This window comes from Oratosquilla oratoria, chromosome 23 (genome assembly GCF_046742065.1).
Source record: "Oratosquilla oratoria isolate Oo_2021 chromosome 23, ASM4674206v1, whole genome shotgun sequence".
Lineage (NCBI taxonomy): Eukaryota > Metazoa > Arthropoda > Malacostraca > Stomatopoda > Squillidae > Oratosquilla > Oratosquilla oratoria.
The window spans coordinates 12,774,299-12,794,634 of NC_134799.1; the positions used below are offsets into that span (position 1 = coordinate 12,774,299).

The 20,336-nt window shown below is 39.6% G+C and overlaps 1 protein-coding gene across 1 annotated transcript; it reads left to right on the top strand.

Moving 5' to 3' along the window:
- The first annotated feature begins 15,895 nt into the window (after positions 1 to 15,895).
- Positions 15,896 to 18,650, top strand: LOC143037710 (uncharacterized). The gene is made up of 3 exons (XM_076206252.1): positions 15,896 to 15,905; positions 16,140 to 17,499; positions 18,476 to 18,650. Exons 1-3 carry the CDS (start codon positions 15,896 to 15,898, stop codon positions 18,648 to 18,650), a joined length of 1,545 nt encoding a protein of 514 aa, XP_076062367.1.
- Positions 18,651 to 20,336: the final 1,686 nt, after the last annotated feature.

The following is a 20,336-nucleotide window of genomic DNA, read 5'->3' on the forward strand; positions in this document are numbered from 1 at the left end:
GTGTGTGTGTCTGTGTGTGTGTGTGTGTGTGTGTGTGTGTGTGTGTGTGTGTGTGTGTGTGTGTGTGTCTGTGTGTGTGTGTGTGTGTGTGTGTGTGTGTGCGTGTGTGTGTGTGTGTGTGTGTGTGTGTGTGTGTGTGTGTGTGTGTGTGTGTGTGTGTGTGTGTGTGTACAAGAGGCGTTGGGATCAAACACTTAAGAAGAATAATCAACTTCAATTTCACATATATTTGGAAAGCAATATCAGCTGATTACCTCATAGTAAACACTAAGGTAGTTCTAGAAAAAATATATAACACCCATTTGTTCTAGTTTTCATGAAATAAGTGAAAAAATAAAAGACATGTCAATTTCACAACTGTGGAAGTAGTAATGACACTGCGAAGAAAGAGAGAGAGAGAGAGAGAGAGAGAGAGAGAGAGAGAGAGAGAGAGAGAGAGAGAGAGAGAGAGAGAGAGAGAGAGAGAGAGAGAGAGAGAGAAATATAAATAATATAAAGTCTTAATTGAAATGTTGAAACCACTGGATTAGTCAACTGTGTATTAAGATATTTTTGTTACGAATCAGATAATCAAGAGAAAATATATATTGAGTTTCTAAAAAGGACATCAGGAAACAGCCAGGTCTTCAACTTAGGAATCGTAAGAAAAAAAAAAAAAAAAAGATATTCCTGCAAGCCATGGAAACCCACCATACATTTCTTAATGAAAATAAAACAAAATAAATCAGAATAAAAAAGTAATACAAAGAAATAAGATGTAAATGAAAAGGAAAGTATTAGATCCACAGATATCAGCAGACATAATTGAATACTTCCAAACAAACAGAAGAATGTAAGACGCCTACGCACGGAGACGCTCAACTGCTGCGGCTGAAGCCGTCCCCTCTACCCTTTTCATTCGCTCTGTTTGGTAGAAATCGGAGAGAAGTGCGGGATTCGAACCCGCAACTAAGCGAACGCGAGACCGGAACGCTTCTGATCACGCCATCAGCGCTCAGGTCAAGTGGCACAGGCATTATTAGTCGATACAAGAAATCAACAACATTTTCACAAGATAACAGAACGTTATTTCCAAAGCATCGTCAGAATTGATAACACGGAGAATAATTACAAATTAAAATTGTGCAAGTGGGATTGAATATGTTCAATAAGTTGCTAACTTCGAAGTGAAATTCTTACCTCATAAAAAAAAAATTCAAAGCTTAACCAGACTTGAAAATAGGCAAGCGAACGTGAGGATAAATGTGAATCGGGGAAAAGTGCGGGATTCGAACCCACTAGCAAGTGAATGCGAGACCAGTATGCTTGCGATTACGTCAACAGCGCATGAGAGAGAGAGAGAGAGAGAGAGAGAGAGAGAGAGAGAGAGAGAGAGAGAGAGAGAGAGAGAGAGAGAGAGAGAGAGAGAGGGAGAGAGGGAGAAAGAGAGAAAACGGGGCGAGGGATATAAAAGATGTAAAGTCTTAATTGAATTGTTGAAACCAGTGCATTCATTAACTGTGTATTAAGATATTTTTGTCACGAATCTGATGATTAAGAGAAAATATATATTAAATTTCTAAAACGGATATCAGTAGGAAAATATACATATAAAATAAAAAGATAATACTGCAAGCCATGGAAATCAACCCTACATTTCTTAATGAAAATAGAACAAAAGAAATTAGAATAAAAAATAATAGAAATAAGTAAGATATTAATAAAAAATAAATTATTAGAACCATAGATTTCAATAAAGATAAAAAATATTTTAGCACATTCACAGCAGACATAATTAAATGTTTCAAAACAAACAAAAGAATGTAAGACCCCTACACAGGGAGGCGCTCAATTGCTGCGACCGAAGCCGTCCCCTTTGCCATTTCATTCTCTCTGTCTGATCAAAATCGGAGAGAAGTGCGGGATTCGAACCCGCAACTAAGCGAATCGCGAGACCATCACGTTTCTGATCACGCCATCGGCGCCCAGGTCAAATGGCACAGGTATTATAAGTCCATTTAAGAAATCAACAACATTGTCACAAGATAACAGAACGTTCTTTGCAAAGCGTCGTCAAAATTGATAACACAGAGGATAAATACAAATTAAAATTGTGCCAGTGGGATTAAATATACTCATTAAGTTGCTATCTTCTAATTGAAAATCTTGTCTGATAAAAGAGCTCAAAGCTTAACCAGACTTAAAAGTAGTCAAACGAGCGTAAAGAGAAATGTTAATTGAAGAGAAGCGCGGGATTCGAACCCACTAACAAGTGAATGCGAGACCAGTATACTTGCGATTCCGCCAACAACGAATGAAAAAGAGAGAGAGAGAGAGAGAGAGAGAGAAAGAGAGAGAGAGAAAGATAGATAGAGAGAGAGAGAAAGATAGATAGAGAGAGAAAGAGAGAGAAAGATAGATAGAGGAGAGAGAGAGAGAGAGAGAGAGAGAGAGAGAGAAAGAGATAGAGAGAGAGAGAGAGAGAGAGAGAGAGAGAGAGAGAGAGAGAGAGAGAGAGAGAGAGTAGATAAGTTGTGATCCTGCCGATGACCTCGTCCTTCCGAAACTCAGCCTTGGTGCACCAAGTGACCACAAATCTCAGACGACTTCTCGAGTCTTCGTGGTCATCGCTCTTGGCCCTCCGAACTCCAGTCATTGTAGGAATCTACTCTTCAATCAACATGATCTTCCTGGTCTTCTTCGCACTCTGCCGCTGTTTCCAGGAAATCAGGCACAGACGGAAGGACAAGTCTTCAAGAGGAGCTCAACTTGACCAAACCTCAAACTTTCCCAACAAACCCATCGACCTCACCGACTACGAAAAAGTCCTGAAGAACAACGAAGAAGAATTAAAGCGTTGCAACTTCACTTCAGGCTGGAGAAGAGTCAGGGTTCTTGGAAAAGGAGGTTTTGGCAAAGTCTTTCTTATGGAAAATAAAAAACTGAACAAACGGATCGCCCGCAAGGTCCTTCTTTCCCAGCCTTCGAAACGTGGATTCACTTTCGAAGAAATTATCCAAGTTCAGTTGAGCCATCCCAATGTGCTCAGACTCTTCTGCTGGGAACAGAAGACCAACACACTTTGCCTCAATCTTGAGTATTGCTCCAGAGGAAACCTCACAAGCAACATGCGTTACCTCGGCGAAAATGAAGTCGAATTCTACTTCAAACAGCTGCTTGATGGCGTCACATACATCCACTCGAGAGGTGTCGTCCACCGAGATCTCAAGCCAGGCAACCTTCTCCTGACCAAAGACAAGGTTCTCAAGATCTCTGACTTCGGTCTTGCCGGTCTGTTCCTTACGGACGGCAAGGAAATTCGACTCAGCCGAAAGGAGGGCACCAAGTCGTTCATGGCACCCGAATTACTGCAGCGACAGGAGAAGAGGTACCTCGGCCCTCCAGTCGACCTGTGGGCTTGTGGCATCATCTTCTTCAAACTGATGACCACAAGAAAGCCCTGGTCACAAGCAAACCTCGTAAACAACGATTACAGAATGTGGGCCGAAAAGGATAAGAGGATCTACAAGAAGGAAGGCTGGAAAGAGCTCAACTCAGCCTCGAGAACGCTTCTGAAGCTTCTTCTGGAACCTGACCCCCTGAAGAGAATCTGTGGCTGGAGAAGCCTTCGCGGACACTGAAGAGGTCCCGCTCTTGAAGGCGCATCGCCTGCAAATCTTTCTCACTCTAAATACTCGAAATTATCACACAATTGACTTGAGCCTTCGGCTACCGAAGGCTTCCCTCAGCTGAATAAAACAGTACCACCAACCCAAAACTGCATTTACTGGTGCCCACAATACCTGGCGTGTCGAGAAGTCACCTTTGGTTATTTGAATCATTGCTCCCAAAGCGATCTGTGAAATATTTCAAGGAACATTAGAGCATAAACGAGATATTAATTGTGGAATATTGTCGAGAGTGGAGTTCACGGCCGCTTCTATCCTTGTGATACATCCGCTGACCTGTAATGGGTCAGGTCGCAGCGGTTCTCGACTTCTTGCACTACATTTCTCCCTTTCATGAATTTTCAACCATCTTCTGGCTCCCCCCTTCAATTTCTCTCCAAATCCCAGCCCGTTAAGAAAATATATATATTCAGAATAATAGTGATAATAATAACAACAACAACAATAATAATAATAATAATGATAATAATAATAATAATGATAATAATAATAATAATAATAATAATAATAATAATAATAATAATGATATTAATAATAATAATAGTAGTAGTAGTTATAATGATAATAGTTATAATAATAATAATAATAATAATAATAATAATAATAATAATAATAATAATAATGATAATAATAATAATAATAATAATAATAATAATAATAATAATAATGATATTAATAATAATATTAATGATGATGATGATGATAGTAATGGTAATGGTAACAATAATAGTAATTATAATACAATATTGATGGGGAAAACTCAATTATCATATATTTGGTATATCATGTTTTTCTTTATGTGGCTAGAAAATGTGAATTTTGCATACATACTACGAAGCTAGGGGAGTTTGAAGAAAGACATTTATACTCCTGTTGGAAAAAGGTGACAAACACGCAAGAGTAAGAACGAAGGTTGAGTAAATAAACAAATAAATAGATCAATAAATGAATAAACAACATACGAGTATATATGTATATAAATAAGTAAATAGATTAGTTAATGAAGAACATATTTTATGTACGTATATATAGATATATATCCTGTAACTGTACATGCATATAGATGCATAATGAAACAAATCAATGAACCAATATGGTAACATTAGTGATTATTAGTGAAATGAGCAATAACACTAAGACCATCAAAGGCGCTTCTTATTGTCTTTAGCGAGAAATAGACTTCAGTGTTGAAGTTTCAGAAACAGAGTTCAGCGAGCAAGAAAACAAATATGATGATACAAAACTGTGCGGAATGGCAAATGATCACTTAAATCAATTACATATTCAAGAAGATTTAGATAAATTACAGCAATGGTCTGAAAAATGGCTAAAGAAATTTAACACAAGTAAATGCAAGGTAATGCACATTGGTAAAAATAACAGTAAGTACGATTACAAGTTATTTGGAAATTCGTTAACAAAAGTGAATAGTGAAAAAGATCTCGGCGTAATTATCAGTAACGATCTCAAATCATCCAAGCAGTGTATTTCAACCTTGGAGAAAGCAAATAAGATTCTAGGACTGATTGCACGATCTTTTGACTTCAAAAGTCCATCACTCATTAACAAACTATATAAATCGTTAGTTCGTCCACATTTGGAATATGCTGTTTCCGTATGGTCACCGAATCTCATTAAAGACATTGACAGACTGAAAAAAGTACAACGGCGAGCCACAAAACTGATTCCAAATATCAAAAATAAATCATACGAAAATCGACTAAAATATATGAATCTGTTTTCCATAAAAAAAAAAGCGTAGACTCAGAGGTGACTTGATACAAGTCTTTAAAATTCTAAAGGAATTTGACAACATCAAAAGTGACAAAATTTTCACACTGAATGAGAATCAGACAAGAAACAATGGTCTCAAACTATCCGGAAATGGATTCAATTTGGAAGTAGGTAGAAACAACTTCGCCAACCGTGTAGTTAATAAATGGAATAAACTTCCTGCAGAGGTAATGCAATATAGTTCAGTTCGAAGCTTTAAAAATCATTTAGATAAACACCTAAGCAAGATGCTGTAATGATTATAATTTATGTTATATTATTTGTTTTTGTTTTGTTATCATTTGTCTGTTTGATTCTCATTTATTATTAGTTATATGTCAATTTATTATTATTTACTATTTACCTGTTTGTTTGTTGTTTGACTGTGCCTATGTGTTTATTTATGTATTTTATTTGATACATTATTATAGTTTTTATTTATTTATTTATTATCATTATTAGGATTTGTCGCATCCGACCTATATATGGAACAAAAAGGTCTCCTATCGGCATGTTCCGCCTTTGTAATCCTTTGTAAAATAATGTTGCCGGACGTCCACTACATACTACTGTAGCCGGGGATATTGTCATCAACTGACAACGTAAGATAGATGTAAAAAAGAAAATGTATTTCAAATCGACACCAACATCTTCAACAGAAAGGCATCGTTCGGTTAGGTAACGTTCCAAGAAGCCACAATAGCCGCGACCTAAGTATTCCTCTAAAGTCAATGGTATAAGGAAAGAACAGCCTAAGCGTGTCAATTGGTCTATTTATCGTCATCGTTAGGGACTGTTCATTGGCCGTTGTCGAGCTGTGTTTCACGTTTGGTCCCAAGTATTGTGTCCGAGGGTCGTGTTATCTCCGTCAGTGACAACACATGCAACAGGTGCCTACACTCACCCGCCTTGCATTATTCTGACGTCTGCAAGGAGATTTCTTTGAGTGAATTTGCATGGGTCAGAGTCATTCCCAGTGTTGGGTCGTAAATAGCGGTTTGGAATCTGCAAGCAAGATGAGGTCCCTGATTTGGTGGCAACCGTAGCTGGCCTGGCCGGAAACCTTTTGAAAGAGAGGGAGAGAGAGAGAGAGAGAGAGAGAGAGAGAGAGAGAGAGAGAGAGAGAGAGAGAGAGAGAGAGAGAGAGAGAGAGAGAGAGAGAGAGAGAGAGAGAGAGAGAGAGAGAGAGAGAGAGAGAGAGAGAGAGAGAGAGAGAGAGAGAGAGAGAGAGAGAGAGAGAGAGAGAGAGAGAGAGAGAGAGACAGAGAGAGAAAGACGGGGCGAGGGATATAAAAGATGAAAAGTCTTAATTAAATTGTTGAAACCAGTGCATTCATCAATTGTGTATTAAGATATTTTTGTCACGAATCTGATGATTAAGAGAAAATATATATTAAATTTCTAAAACGGATATCAGTAAGAAAAATATACATATAAAATAAAAAGATAATATTGCAAGCCATGGAAATCAACCCTACATTTCTTAATGAAAATAGAACAAAAGAAATAAGAATAGAAAAATAATAGAAATAAATAAGATATGAATAAAAAATAAATTATTAGAACCATAGATTTCAATAAACATAAAAAAAATATTATAGCACATTCACAGCAGACATAATTAAATGTTTCAAAACAAACAGAAGAATGTAAGACCCCTACGCACGGAGGCGCTGAACTGTTGCGACCAAAGCCGTCCCCTTTGCCATTTCCTTCGCTCTGTCTGATGGAAATCGGAGAGAAGTGCGGGATTCGAACCCGCAACTAAGCGAATCGCGAGACCAGCACGTTTCTGATCACGCCATCGGCGCCCAGGTCAAATGGCACAGGTATTATAAGTCGATTTAAGAAATCAACAACATTTTCACAAGATAACAGAACGTTCTTTGCAAAGCGTCGTCAAAATTGACAACACAGAGGATAAATACAAATTAAAATTGTGCCAGTGGGATTAAATATATTCATTAAGTTGCTCTCTTCTAATTGAAATTCTTGTCTGATAAAAGAGCTCAAAGCTTAACCAGACTTAAAAGTAGTCAAACGAGCGTAAGGAGAAATGTTAATTGAAGAGAAGTGCGGGATTCGAACCCACTAACAAGTCAATGCGAGACCAGTATACTTGCGATTACGCCAACAACGAATGAAAGAGAGAGAGAGAGAAAAAGATAGATAGAAAGATAGATAGATAGAGAGAGAGAGAGAGAGAGAGAGAGAGAGAGAGAGAGAGAGAGAGTAGATAAGTTGTGATCCTGCCGATGACCTCGCCTTTCCGAAACTCAGCCTTGGTGCACCAAGTGACCTCAAATCTGACACAACTTCTCGAGTCTTCGTGGTGATCGCTTTTGGCCCTCCGAACTTCAGTCGTTGTAGGAATCTACTCTTCAATCAACATGATCTTCCTGGTGTTCTTCGCACTCTGCCGCTGCTTCCAGGAAATCAGACACAGCCGGAAGGACAAGTCTTCGAGAGGAGCTGAAGTCGACCAAACCTCAAACTTTGCCACCAAACCCATTGACCTGACAGACTACGAAGAAGTCCTGAAATACAACGAAGAAGCACTGAAGCGTTGCAACTTCACTTCAGGCTGGAGAAGAGTCAGGGTTCTTGGGAAAGGAGGTTTTGGCAAAGTATTTCTTTTGAAAAATGAGAAAATGAAAAGACAGATCGCCCGCAAAGTCGTTCTTTCCCAGCCTTCGGAACGTGGATTCACTTCCGAAGAAATGATCCAAATTCAGCTGAGCCATCCCAATGTGCTCAGACTCTTCTGCTGGGAACAGAAGACCAACACACTTTGCCTCAATCTTGAGTATTGCTCCAAAGGCAACCTGACCACCAACATGCCTTACCTCAGCGAAAATGAGGTCAAATTCTACTTCAAACAGCTCCTGGATGGCGTCACATACATCCACTCGAGAGGTGTCGTCCACCGAGATCTCAAGCCAAACAACCTTCTCCTGACCAAAGACAAGGTTCTCAAGATCTCTGACTTCGGTCTTGCCGGTCTGTTCATTAAGGAAGGAGAGGAAATCCGACTGAGCCGAAAGGTGGGCACCAAGTCGTATATGGCACCCGAAGTACTGCAGCGACAGGAGAAGAGGTACCTTGCCCCCCCAGTCGACCTGTGGGCTTGTGGCATCATCTTCTTCAAACTGATGACCACAAGAAAGCCCTGGTCTCAGGCAAACCTCGTAGACAAAGATTACAGAATGTGGGCCGAAAAGGACAAGAGGATCTACAAGAAGGAAGGCTGGAAAGAGCTGAACTCAGCCTCCAGAACGCTCCTGAGGCTTCTTCTGGAACCTGATCCGCTGAAGAGAATCTGTGGCTGGAGAAGCCTCCGCGGACACTGAAGAGGTCCCGCTCTTGAAGGCGCATCGCCTGGAAATCTTTCTCACTCTAAATACTCGAAATGATCACACAATTGAATTAAGCCTTCGGCTACCGATCGATTTTGATTGATTAATTAGAGTGGGCAAAAGCCCGGCACAGGGTCGTTAGACCATTCGTGCCATGGGATAAAATAGATAACGAGGTTAAAATACTAAATTCTAAAAATTAAAACAACTACAACGTTATTGTCTGACTAATTATTAAAATAATCTACGAAATATATACGAAGCCTAGACATTAAGTAGCGAACTACAATAGAAGTAAGATTACCAATACATAGGTACGACACAGTTAAGATTAAATATAATAGAATAAATTAACGTCTTTTAAAAATCCTACAAGGGGTTGTATCATGGGTGTAGCACCAAGCATCTTACGGAGGTCAGGATGGAGGCCTCGCTTCCGCCGCCAAGGCTCGTAGTATCTGCACTCGAGCAGGAAATGACGAACGGAAAAGGGGGAGCCACACCTCTCGCAAGAAGGGGGAATCCGGGAAGAGAGAATAAAAAATCGTGGGTTATCTTTGTATGTCCAGTACGTAAACGGTTTAAAAGTTTCGGATAGAAACGGTTGTGGTGGGAAAGGAGTGGCCAGCGATCTGCAGAACATTTTATGCTCCGTAGCTTTTGGTTCGTTCTAATATTGTCCCAGGCGGTGTCAAACTTTCTACGCACGCGGGAGGAGATGGTAGTGCGTATGTCGGAAAAGGCTTCCCTCAGCTGAATAAAACAGTACCACGGACCCAGAACTGCATTTCCTCGTGCCCACAATACCTAGCGTATTGAGACGTCATCTTTAATTGTTTGATTCATCACCCCCAAAGCGTTCTGTAAAATATTTCAAGGAATATGAGAGCATAAACGAGATATTAAATCGGGAATATTGTCGAGAGTGGAGTTCACGGCTGCTTCTGTCATTGTAACACATCCGCCGACCTTTAATGGGTCAGGTCGAAGTGGTTCTCGACCTTTAGCACTCCATTCCCCCTCTTCATGAATTCTCAACCATTTTGTAGCTCCCCCTTCAGTGTTCTCCAGAATCCCACCCCGTTAAAAAAATGAAATGAATAAATAAATAATAATAATAATAGTAATGATAATAATATAATAATGATAATTATAATAATAATAATAATAATAATGATAATAATAATACTAATACTAATAATAATAGTACTAATAATAATAATAATAATAGTAATAATAATAATAATAATAATAATAACTAATAATAATAATAATAATAGTACTAATAATAATAATAACAATAAAAATAATAATAATAATAATAATAATAATAATAATAATAATAACAATAATAACAATAATAACAATAATAATAATAATAATAATAATAATAACAACAATAATAATAACAACAATAACTATAATAATAATAATGATAATAATAATAATTAATAATAATAATGATAGTAATAGTAATTATAATAGTAATGAAAATACAGTGTTGATGAAAAGAATCCTTTTGTCTTATTTCAGAGCTGGTAATCTTAATTATCATATATCTATTTATTTTTTTTTTATGCTGCTAGAAAATGTGAATTATGCATCCATACTACGAAGTAAGGAAAATGTTCTTGTTTGAAAAAGGTGACAAACACACAAGAGTATGAGCAAAGGTTGACTAAACAAACAAACAAATATATAAATAAATGAATGAATAAATACCGAGTAAGTAAATGGATGAATGAATAAACATCATTCATGACGTCACATAAACGCGAAGACGTAATGATGTATCGGCCCCTCAATTAAACACAATAGTTCATGACGTCACTGAAATTCCAAGACGTAATGATGTTTCAGAGAGCTGTAACTAATCCATTCCTATTAATCCTATTGTCCTGGTTGTCAGCTTATGGAACTCCTTCCCCCCATCCCGTGGGGGGACCCGGGGGTCTCCCCAATGGGAGTCACTAATCCACTAACCAAAAACTAGTGGTAGTAAGTGGATGCAAAACGATACAGTGGAAGTAATAAATTGTCCTTAAAGAAACCGAAGAACAGCAATACATAATGTCTGTGTTACTTAACGAGAGGCTGACTGAAAACTTTCGCCCTTTCAGAACTGTGGGTTAGACAAAAGAGATAAGAACGGAGAAAAGTACATATCAGATACATGGTTATATCTTAGAGTTGTCTAGGAGAAATAGATATATGGATATAGATATATAGATAGATAGATATATACTTAGTCAGATATATAGATAGCTAGATAGACAAATAGAGGAAGAGGTAGAAAGATTGATAGGTAGATAGGCAGACAGATAAATGAATACAGACAAAAAGATAAGTAGCTCGATAGACAGGGAAATAGATATATAGATAAACAGAGAGAGATAGAGAGAGATAGGGTGGGAAGAAGTAGTGAGAAACAGCGAGAGAGAGACGGGCAATAAAATATAATATATCAAAAGTATGGATATATATATATATATATATATATATATATATATATATATATATATATATATATATATATATATATATACACGGTATGTTCAATAAGTAGTGAGAAAATGTCAGGCGAGACATTAAATATGATTTGATCAAAATACTACTTCATGGTGAAGTACACATACATATATTCTACAAAATGACTAACTGGTAACTTTCTATATTTGTAGGTCTGAGTGTAGCGGTGAACGTGGTGGAACCAGTCTAAATCGGTTTGCCTATCTGTGAACACTTGTCAAGATGCAGAGAAACATGGAGCAACGTTACGCCATAAAATTTTGTGTTAAACTTAAGAAAACCAAACAACAACCTTATGGAATGTTAAAGGAGGCCTTTGGGGATGAACAGATTAGCCAAGCAGGTTTCTATTGGCAGTTTAACACATTTTCTGAAGGAAATGAACAGGTTGAGGAAAAACCCAGATCTGGAGCACCGAAAAGTGCACGCAAGGAGGAAAACATCGAGGAAGTGCAAAGGTTAGTGATGCAAGACCGTCGAATATCTGTGAGGATGATATCTGAAGCTGTTGGTATTAGTATTGGCACAGTAGAGACAGTTCTGACCGAAGATCTGAAGCTCCACAAAGTCTGTGCCAAGTTCGTGCAAAAGATCCTCTCCGACGACCACAGGCAGTTTCGTGTGGAATCTTCCACTGACATTCTCCAAATGATAGAGGCTGATTCAGGTTTCCTGAATAAGGTAGTGACTTGCGACGAGAGTCGGGTGTTCACCTACGACCCTAAGAGCAAACGTCAGAGTGCTCAGTGGAAGCCCGCGACCTTCCCCAGGCCCAAAAAGGCAAAGATGAGCAGGTCGCAAGTGAAGGTCATGGTCATTCCTTTCTTTGACTCCCAGGGGCTCAATCACGATGAATTGACCTTAAAGAAACTAAGGAACAGCAATACATAATGTCTGGGTTACGTAATGAGAGCCTAGCTGAAAGCCCTCGCCCTTTCATAACAGTGGGCGAGACAAAAGACATATAAAATATATGGTTATATCTCAGAACTGCGTGATAAAAATTTAGATAGATATACAGATAGATACGTAGTAGGATATCTAGATAGTAAAAAGACAAATAGAGAGGGAGGTAGAGGGAGAAAGATTGATAGATTGGTAAAAAGACAGGCAGTTAATTATAGATAGATAAGTAGCTAAATAGATAGGGATATATATATATATATATATATATATATATATATATATATATATATATATATACATATATATATATATGTATATATATACATATATATACATATATATATAATATACATATATATATATATATATATATATATATGATATATATAAATATATATATATATATACATATTTACTTAGATATATATAAAGTTAGATAGACTGAGATAGATAGATAGAGAGAGAGAGAGAGAGAGAGAGAAAGTGAGAGAGAGAGAGAGAGAGAGGTGGAGGGAGAGAGAGAAAGATGGGCTATAAAACATGATATATCAAAATTATGGATATGTATATATTCACATCTTTTAAATAACTAACATACGAGTATATATATTTATATAAATAAATAAGTAAATAGATTGGTTAATGAACAACATTATTCATGTATGTGTGTATGTATGTATGTATGTATGTATATATATATATATATATATATATATATATATATATATATATATATATATGTATTCGTAAATAACTGGAGCCCAGGAACCATTTTTATGGGAGAAAGTATACGCTGGACTCGACGTTCGTCAATTTATTTCGACGTTTCGAACCCTGTCCGGGGTTCGTCTTCAGGGTAATGCAGTGATAGCAATGGAAATGTACATAAATAGGGGTATTTGGTACACTGGGACAGGTCTTCACAGAAACCGTAATAATCCAACGCAGTTAGACCATATCAAAAACACAAATTAAACAAATATAAATAAAACTGTAATATAACATGTGCAATACTTCCTTGAAAACATTCACCGAGTTTACTAAAGAAAAAAAAAATACAGTGAAGGCTGTGAGAACTCAGCCCGCTACCGATGGGTCGCACCACTGTGCACCCCCGTGGAACAAATGTCCCGCGTAGCATGTATTGTCACGAACAAAAGAAATTGGAACAAGAACATAAAATCCATCAATATCATAAACATGCAAAAAAGGAGGAGTACACATTGAAATAAATAAGAAATGCAGTGTGAAAAATGTCCCCCAAGATTGGGTATAAAAGCTGTACGACGTGGCATGCCACAACGATACGCGGAACAAAAGTCATGTAGCGTATGCCACCACCGTTAGTATATTTCATAAATAAATAGAATTACATACATAAGAATAAAAAATAAAAATAAAATGGAATGGTACAAAACACATCAAGAAACACACTACCGTCGTGTCGAAACAAAAACAAATAAAACACACAACATAAACATGTTAAGAAGTATGCTTCCTCTCCAGCCTATCCTTCGCCCCCTTATAAATTGGGTTTAGAGTGATGCATCTATTGACACCATTATCGTCACTTGACCAAGCTTCCAAGAATAATCTGGTGCTTTTTCCACTACCTCCGTAGTTCACTTCCGCGTTTTGCCAGTCCATTTCGTGTCCCGTTTCCTCGCAGTGTCTTGAGATGGCCGAACTCATGTCCTTCCTACCGACAGCCCTCTGGTGCTCTAGCAGTCTTGTCGCTAATTTCTTGCTAGTTTCCCCAACATAATGTGTCTCGCAGTCCTTGCACCTAATGTCATAAACCACCCCTATTCGGTCCGCTTGGCTCACCGTGTCCTTAATTTTGGTCAAGGCCCTATGTAGCGTGTTCCTCGGTTTGTGTGCTATTTCTACACCGTGTTTCCTAAGCAGTCTGGCCGCTACCTCAGAAGCCCCTTTTCAAGTAAGGGACCGTAACCCGCGTCGCGTCCGGTCGTCTGTCGTCCATCCTTACCCTCTGTTGTCGTGTCGTCCACCTCTTTACCACCGAATTCGGGTAGCCGTTGTCCCTAAATACCTTCTTCAGGTGACTCCTCTCCTTCCTCTTGCTATCTTCCGTGGAACACACTTTTTCCACCCTAGACCACAGCGTCTTGATCACACTTCTTTTGTGGGTGGCCGGATGACAGCTGCCATAGTCCAGAAGCCGGTCTGTATGGGTGTCCTTTCTATAAACCCCCGTCATCAGTGTGGACCCGCTTCTCGTCACCATGACATCCAGGAATGGCAATTGACCGTTCTCCTCTTTCTCCATCTCAAACTGGATGGCTACATTCTTTGTATTCAGTCGCTCGAGGAAAGGTTCCACGTCTTCTTTCTTCATAACGACAAAAACGTCATCCACGTACCTTACCCATAATTCCAATGAAGGTGGCGCATCCTCCAATACCTCCTCCTCGTAGCGCTGCGTGGCCATTTCCGCCAAAACCACCGAAATTGGAGAGCCCATAGGCGTCCCAACCTTTTGATGAAATATTTTGTCCCTGAACTTGAAAAAGGTTGAGTCCAGACACAAATAGACCAGCCCCATCAATTCCTTTGCCGTCAGTTTTGACTTATCTAGGAATTCGAGGTTACCCTCCACCGTTGACATAGCAGCCTGCCTTATTAGACCCTGTGGTAATAACGTGAACATGGCTTTGACATCAAACGACACCAAGCAATCATCCTCACCCAAGCTGACTCCTCTAAGTCTCTCTACGAAGTCTGCCGAGTTGCTAAGCATCCTCTCTGAGCTTTCCACTAGAGGCCTCAGACGTTTGGCCAAATCCCTCGCCAAGTTGTAAGTAGGCGAGCCCCTGAAAGCAATAATGGGCCTTAGGGGTACCCCTTCTTTGTGCACCTTGGGAAGTCCATAAAACTTGGGGATCGTGGAGTCCCCCGGCCTCATCCTGGTACATTCCCGTTCCGTAATTAACCTCGCCTCTTTTAATTTCTTCAATTCTCCCTCCACTTTCCTCTGCAACTTAACAGCGGGGTCTGCTAATACTACTTCGTAAGTGTTCATGTCCTGAAGTAGTGTCATGGCCTTACCTTCATAGTCGCTCTTGTCCATAACCACCGTCGATCTGCCTTTGTCACTCGACAGTATCACTATGAACCGATCTCGTCTTAACCCTGCCAAAGCCTTGGTCTCCTCCGTAGTGAGATTATTTCCGCGTACTGGTCTCCCCAGTGCTCCCACTATGCGCAACCTCTTTTCCTGTTTGCCTTCCTCACTGTACGTCATCAAATTGACTCTTGTTTACACCGCAGCCAGGAATTTCTCTTCTCTCACACCTCCTTGCACGTTGAGGTTTAAGTCCTTAGACAGGACCTTGGTCTCGGGTTCACTGAGTGGTCTACTCGAGAGGTTCCTAACCCACCTTTCCGGCTCCTGCCGCCATTATTAGACACTAGGCGGCAGGAGCTGGAAAGGTGGGTTAGGAACCTCTCGAGTAGACCACTCAGTGAACCCGAGACCAAGGTCCTGTCTAAGGGTTTGAACTTCAACATGCACCTTTCCGGCTCCTGCCGCCATTATTAGACACTAGGCGGCAGGAGCCGGAAAGGTGGGTTAGGAACCTCTCGAGTAGACCACTCAGTGAACCCGAGACCAAGGTCTTGTCTAAGGGTTTGAACTTCAACATGCAAGGAGGTGTGAGAGAAGAGGAATTCTTCTTATAACAATGTCTTCGTTTTCCCGGAGTTCTCTAGCGGCTTTCTTCAGGCTGGCATCAATCAGATGACTCCTATAGGAACCTCGAGCCTCAACTGTCATGCCCTAAAAAAGCCCAGCCGTCACCAGAAGAGAGTGGAGATAGAGGTTCTCCTTGAGAACATCTACGCTCTAGAACTTCCCCCAACCTTTCTGTCGAATTGTTGGCCGAAGCAAGTAAATCTCGAGGTACCTATAGGAGTCGTCTGATTGATGCCAGCCTGAAGAAAGCCGCTACAGAACTCCGGGAAAACGAAGACATTGTTATAAGAAGAGCCGACAAATCTGCTGTGTTCGTTCTCCTGCCAAAGTGTGAGTACTTACAAAAGATGGATATGATCTTGGGAGATGCCTCTAAATTTGAACGAATCTCCAGGGATCCTACCACCAAGTTGAAATCTAAGGGTAATGCCATAATTGATGCCATTAACGCCAAAACCGGGGGAATCCACCTTTCCCGCATTTCTGGGGACCATGGTCCTGGCTATGCTTATGGCAATGTGAAAAAACATAAACCCAACTACCCGCTTAGACCTATTATCAGCCAAATCCCCACCCCGACCTACAACCTAGCAAAAACTCTAAACAGTCTTCTCTCTCCCTATACTCCCAGTACCTGCTTGCTCAGATCCCCTAAAGAGTTCATTGATCTACTCCACAGCAAAGAACCCACAGGCCTTATTGCATCTCTTGATGCCGAAAGCCTTTTTACTAACGTCCCCGTTGATGAGACAATAGACTTCATCTTGATTGAGGTCTACCGTTCCCACCATCAACACTTGGACATCCCGGAAAACCTGCTGCGTCTTCTGCTTGAAGCCTGCACCAAAGAATCTCCATTTCGTGGACCAGATGGAAAAATGTATAGGCAGGTGGACGGTGTGGCGATGGGGTCCCCACTTGGGGTCCTCTTTGCCAACTTTTACATGGGCCTGGTGGAGAGAAGAGTTCTTTCTGTTCCCCATCTTCGTCCTTTCACTTATGGTAGATATGTGGACGACATTTTTCTGGAGGTCAAAGACCGGAAACATCTCCAAGATTTACGTGACGCGTTTATAAGTAGCTCTTGCCTTAATTTCACTCTCGAGCTGCATGATGATGGGTCCTTACCCTTCTTAGACCTGTTTGTTAAGCCAGTTGATAGCAAATTCGTGACTTCAGTTCACGTCAAAGAAACTAATGAAGGAAGATGCCTGAACGCCGAAGGAGAATGTCCCACCTCTTATAAAAGAAGTGTCATCCGCTCTTACGTCAACAGAGCATTCACCCATTGTTCTACTTGGCCCCTACTCCATCAAGAGCTTCAACGCCTACAGCAAGTCCTAGTGAATAATGGATTTTCCAACAAAGACGTCCAGTCTATCATCATGCAAAAGATGGACGCTTATATGAGATGTCACAACCCCTGCCCTGAGAAACGCCCTCCAATCCTTCTGCATTGCAGATCTTTCATGAGTACAGCATACCGTACTGATGAAAGAGTAATGAGGGAAATAGTAGAACGTGGAACCCATCCCATAGACCCCGAGGACAAGTTGGAGCTCCGTATTTTCTACAAAAACACCAAAACCTCTAACCTCATCCTAAAAAATAACCCTTTCCGTACCCAAAACATCCTCAAAAGAAGTAAAGTCGTCTACGAATTCATCTGCCCACACGAAAACTGCAAGCTTCGTCCTTCTTCCTATATAGGAATGACGACAACTTCTCTTTCCCGACGCCTCACTTGCCATTTACAGAACGGAGCTCCGAAGAAACACCTTTCTGACACACACTCTACTCTTTTGTCCAGGGAGATCTTGGTCGACAACACGAGGATCCTAGATTCTGCCAATGACAGCCACCGGTTGGAGATTCTAGAGGCCCTTTATATTAAGGAAAAAAAAAACTCTATGAATATACAAAATGGAATGACCCCACTGGCTCTGGCTACCCTACATGGACACACATTCACCACCACAATCAACTCCAAAAGAAGATTTGACAGAATATCACCAAGTCAGCCCCGGACATAAGACACACATTACAAGAAACTCCAGAATCACAAGGGACAGATTCCCACTGAGTCCACCCTTGCACAAAATCCCACATATTCAATGTGACCTCCTAATTACCACTTCAGTTTTTTTAAACCTCTCCCAATTACCACTTTAGTTGTATATAAACTGTAACAGCTTTGTACCAAATATATTTTGTACTTGAAAATGCTGAAAGATGAGCGAAACGTCGTACGGTAGTATTTTATTCCACCTCCTTGATGAGCCGAGATGTCTGATTAGAAAACTTGAGTCTATCAATAAGAAGTTGATTCTAGCCCAAGCTGCGGTCAAATTTAATTCAACATGTGTATATATATATATACATATATATATATACATACATACATATGCATTTCTGCATATATCTACATATCTATCATGTAACTGTACATGCATCCGAGTATAGATGCATAATCACCAATATGGAGATATTTGAGATAATTAGTTATATCATTGAATAATAACAATAAGACCATCAACGCCGCTTGTTAGTCAGAGAACAAGAGAACTCGACATCGTGTTACGAGTATATTGCCTTTATCGAGAGACATACTTCAGTGTTGAAGCTTCAGAATCAGAGTTGAGTGAGGAAGATGCACCGTCATCAGATCATTCTGAAACCAGTTTAGCACTACAATCGGGATGAAAAAGTATGTATTAATCTTATTTTAATCCCAGACTAAATGCGACATTAACGTTTAGATTCCGTTCAGGTACGAGAGGCTTATAAGCCTGTTAAAGATGTTATAACTGGTACACTGCATCCCATAACAAGTTTTGATTGTCGAAGGCCCTGAGCTGTGAGCGCGTAGGAGCGAGAATCCCTCGTAAAGCTTAGGAAGAAACGACCCAATCGCCCTGGGTTGGCTCGTGATGAGGGAATGGGGGAATGGGAATGGAATAAGAGAAGCGAGGGAGAACGTGGTTGGGGGGGACGGGGGAGGAGGGAAGAAGAGGCTGGAAGGTTGAGTCACTGAATCCATTTAAACTTCTTCCGATCGTTTATCTATTCGCTTTTCTTTTTTCCTCTTCGTTTTTCTTTCTTTCTGTTCGGGTCTATTGGGATAATCATTAATTTTTTTTTTTTTTTTTTTAACAACTGTTGGACCTGAAGTCCTGAAAACCTCTTTTGTAATGCATGTATACGTATAATATCAAGGAGTATTTGATTACGTTCCACGTGTATGTATATATATATATATATATATATATATATATATATATATATATATATACACATATATATATATATATATACATATATATACATATATATACATATATATATACACATATATATACATATATATAGTTATACATATTTATATATATATATATGTATATATATATATATGCATATATATATAAACATATACATACATACATATTTATATATATATACAGTATATATATATATATATATATATATATATATATACACATACACACATATATATGTGTGTGTGTGTGTGTGTGTGTGTGTGTGTGTGTGTGTGTGTGTGTGTGTGTGTGTGTGTGTGTGTGTGTGTGTGTGTGTGTGTGTGTGTGTGTGTGTGTGTGTGTGTGTGTGTGTGTGTGTGGTGTGCGGGCGGGGGTGTGTATGTGTGTGTACACGAGGCGTTGGGATCAAAGATGTCGTAGTTACTGTCACACAGTTAAGAAGAATGATCAACTTCAATTTCACATATATTTAGAAAGCAATATCCGCTGATTACCACATGGTAAGCACTAAGGTCGATCTAGAAAAAATACATAACATCCATTTGTTCTAGTTTTCATAAAATATTTCGAAAATAAAAGAAACATTATTTTCACAATTGTACAAGTAGTAATGACACTGCAGAGAGAGAGAGAGAGAGAGATAGATAGATAGATAGATAGATAGAGAGAAAGAGAGAGAGAGAGAGAGAGAGAGAGAGAGAGAGAGAGAGAGAGAGAGAGAGAGAGAGAGAGAGAGAGAGAGAGAGTAGATAAGTTGTGGTCCTGCCAATGACCTCGTCCCTCCGAACCTCAGCCTTGGTGCATCAAGTGACCACAAATCTCAGACGACTTCTCGAGTCTTCGTGGTCATCGCTCTTGGCCCTCCGAACTTCAGTCGTTGTAGGAATCTACTCTTCAATCAACATGATCTTCCTGGTGTTCTTCGCACTCTGCCGCTGTTTCCAGGAACTCAGCCACAGACGGAAGGAAAAGTCTTCAAGAGGAGCTCAACTTGACCAAACCTCAAACTTTCCCAACAAACCCATCGACCTGACCGACTACGAAAAAGTCCTGAAGAACAACGAAGAAGAATTAAAGCGTTGCAACTTCACTTCAGGCTGGAGAAGAGTCA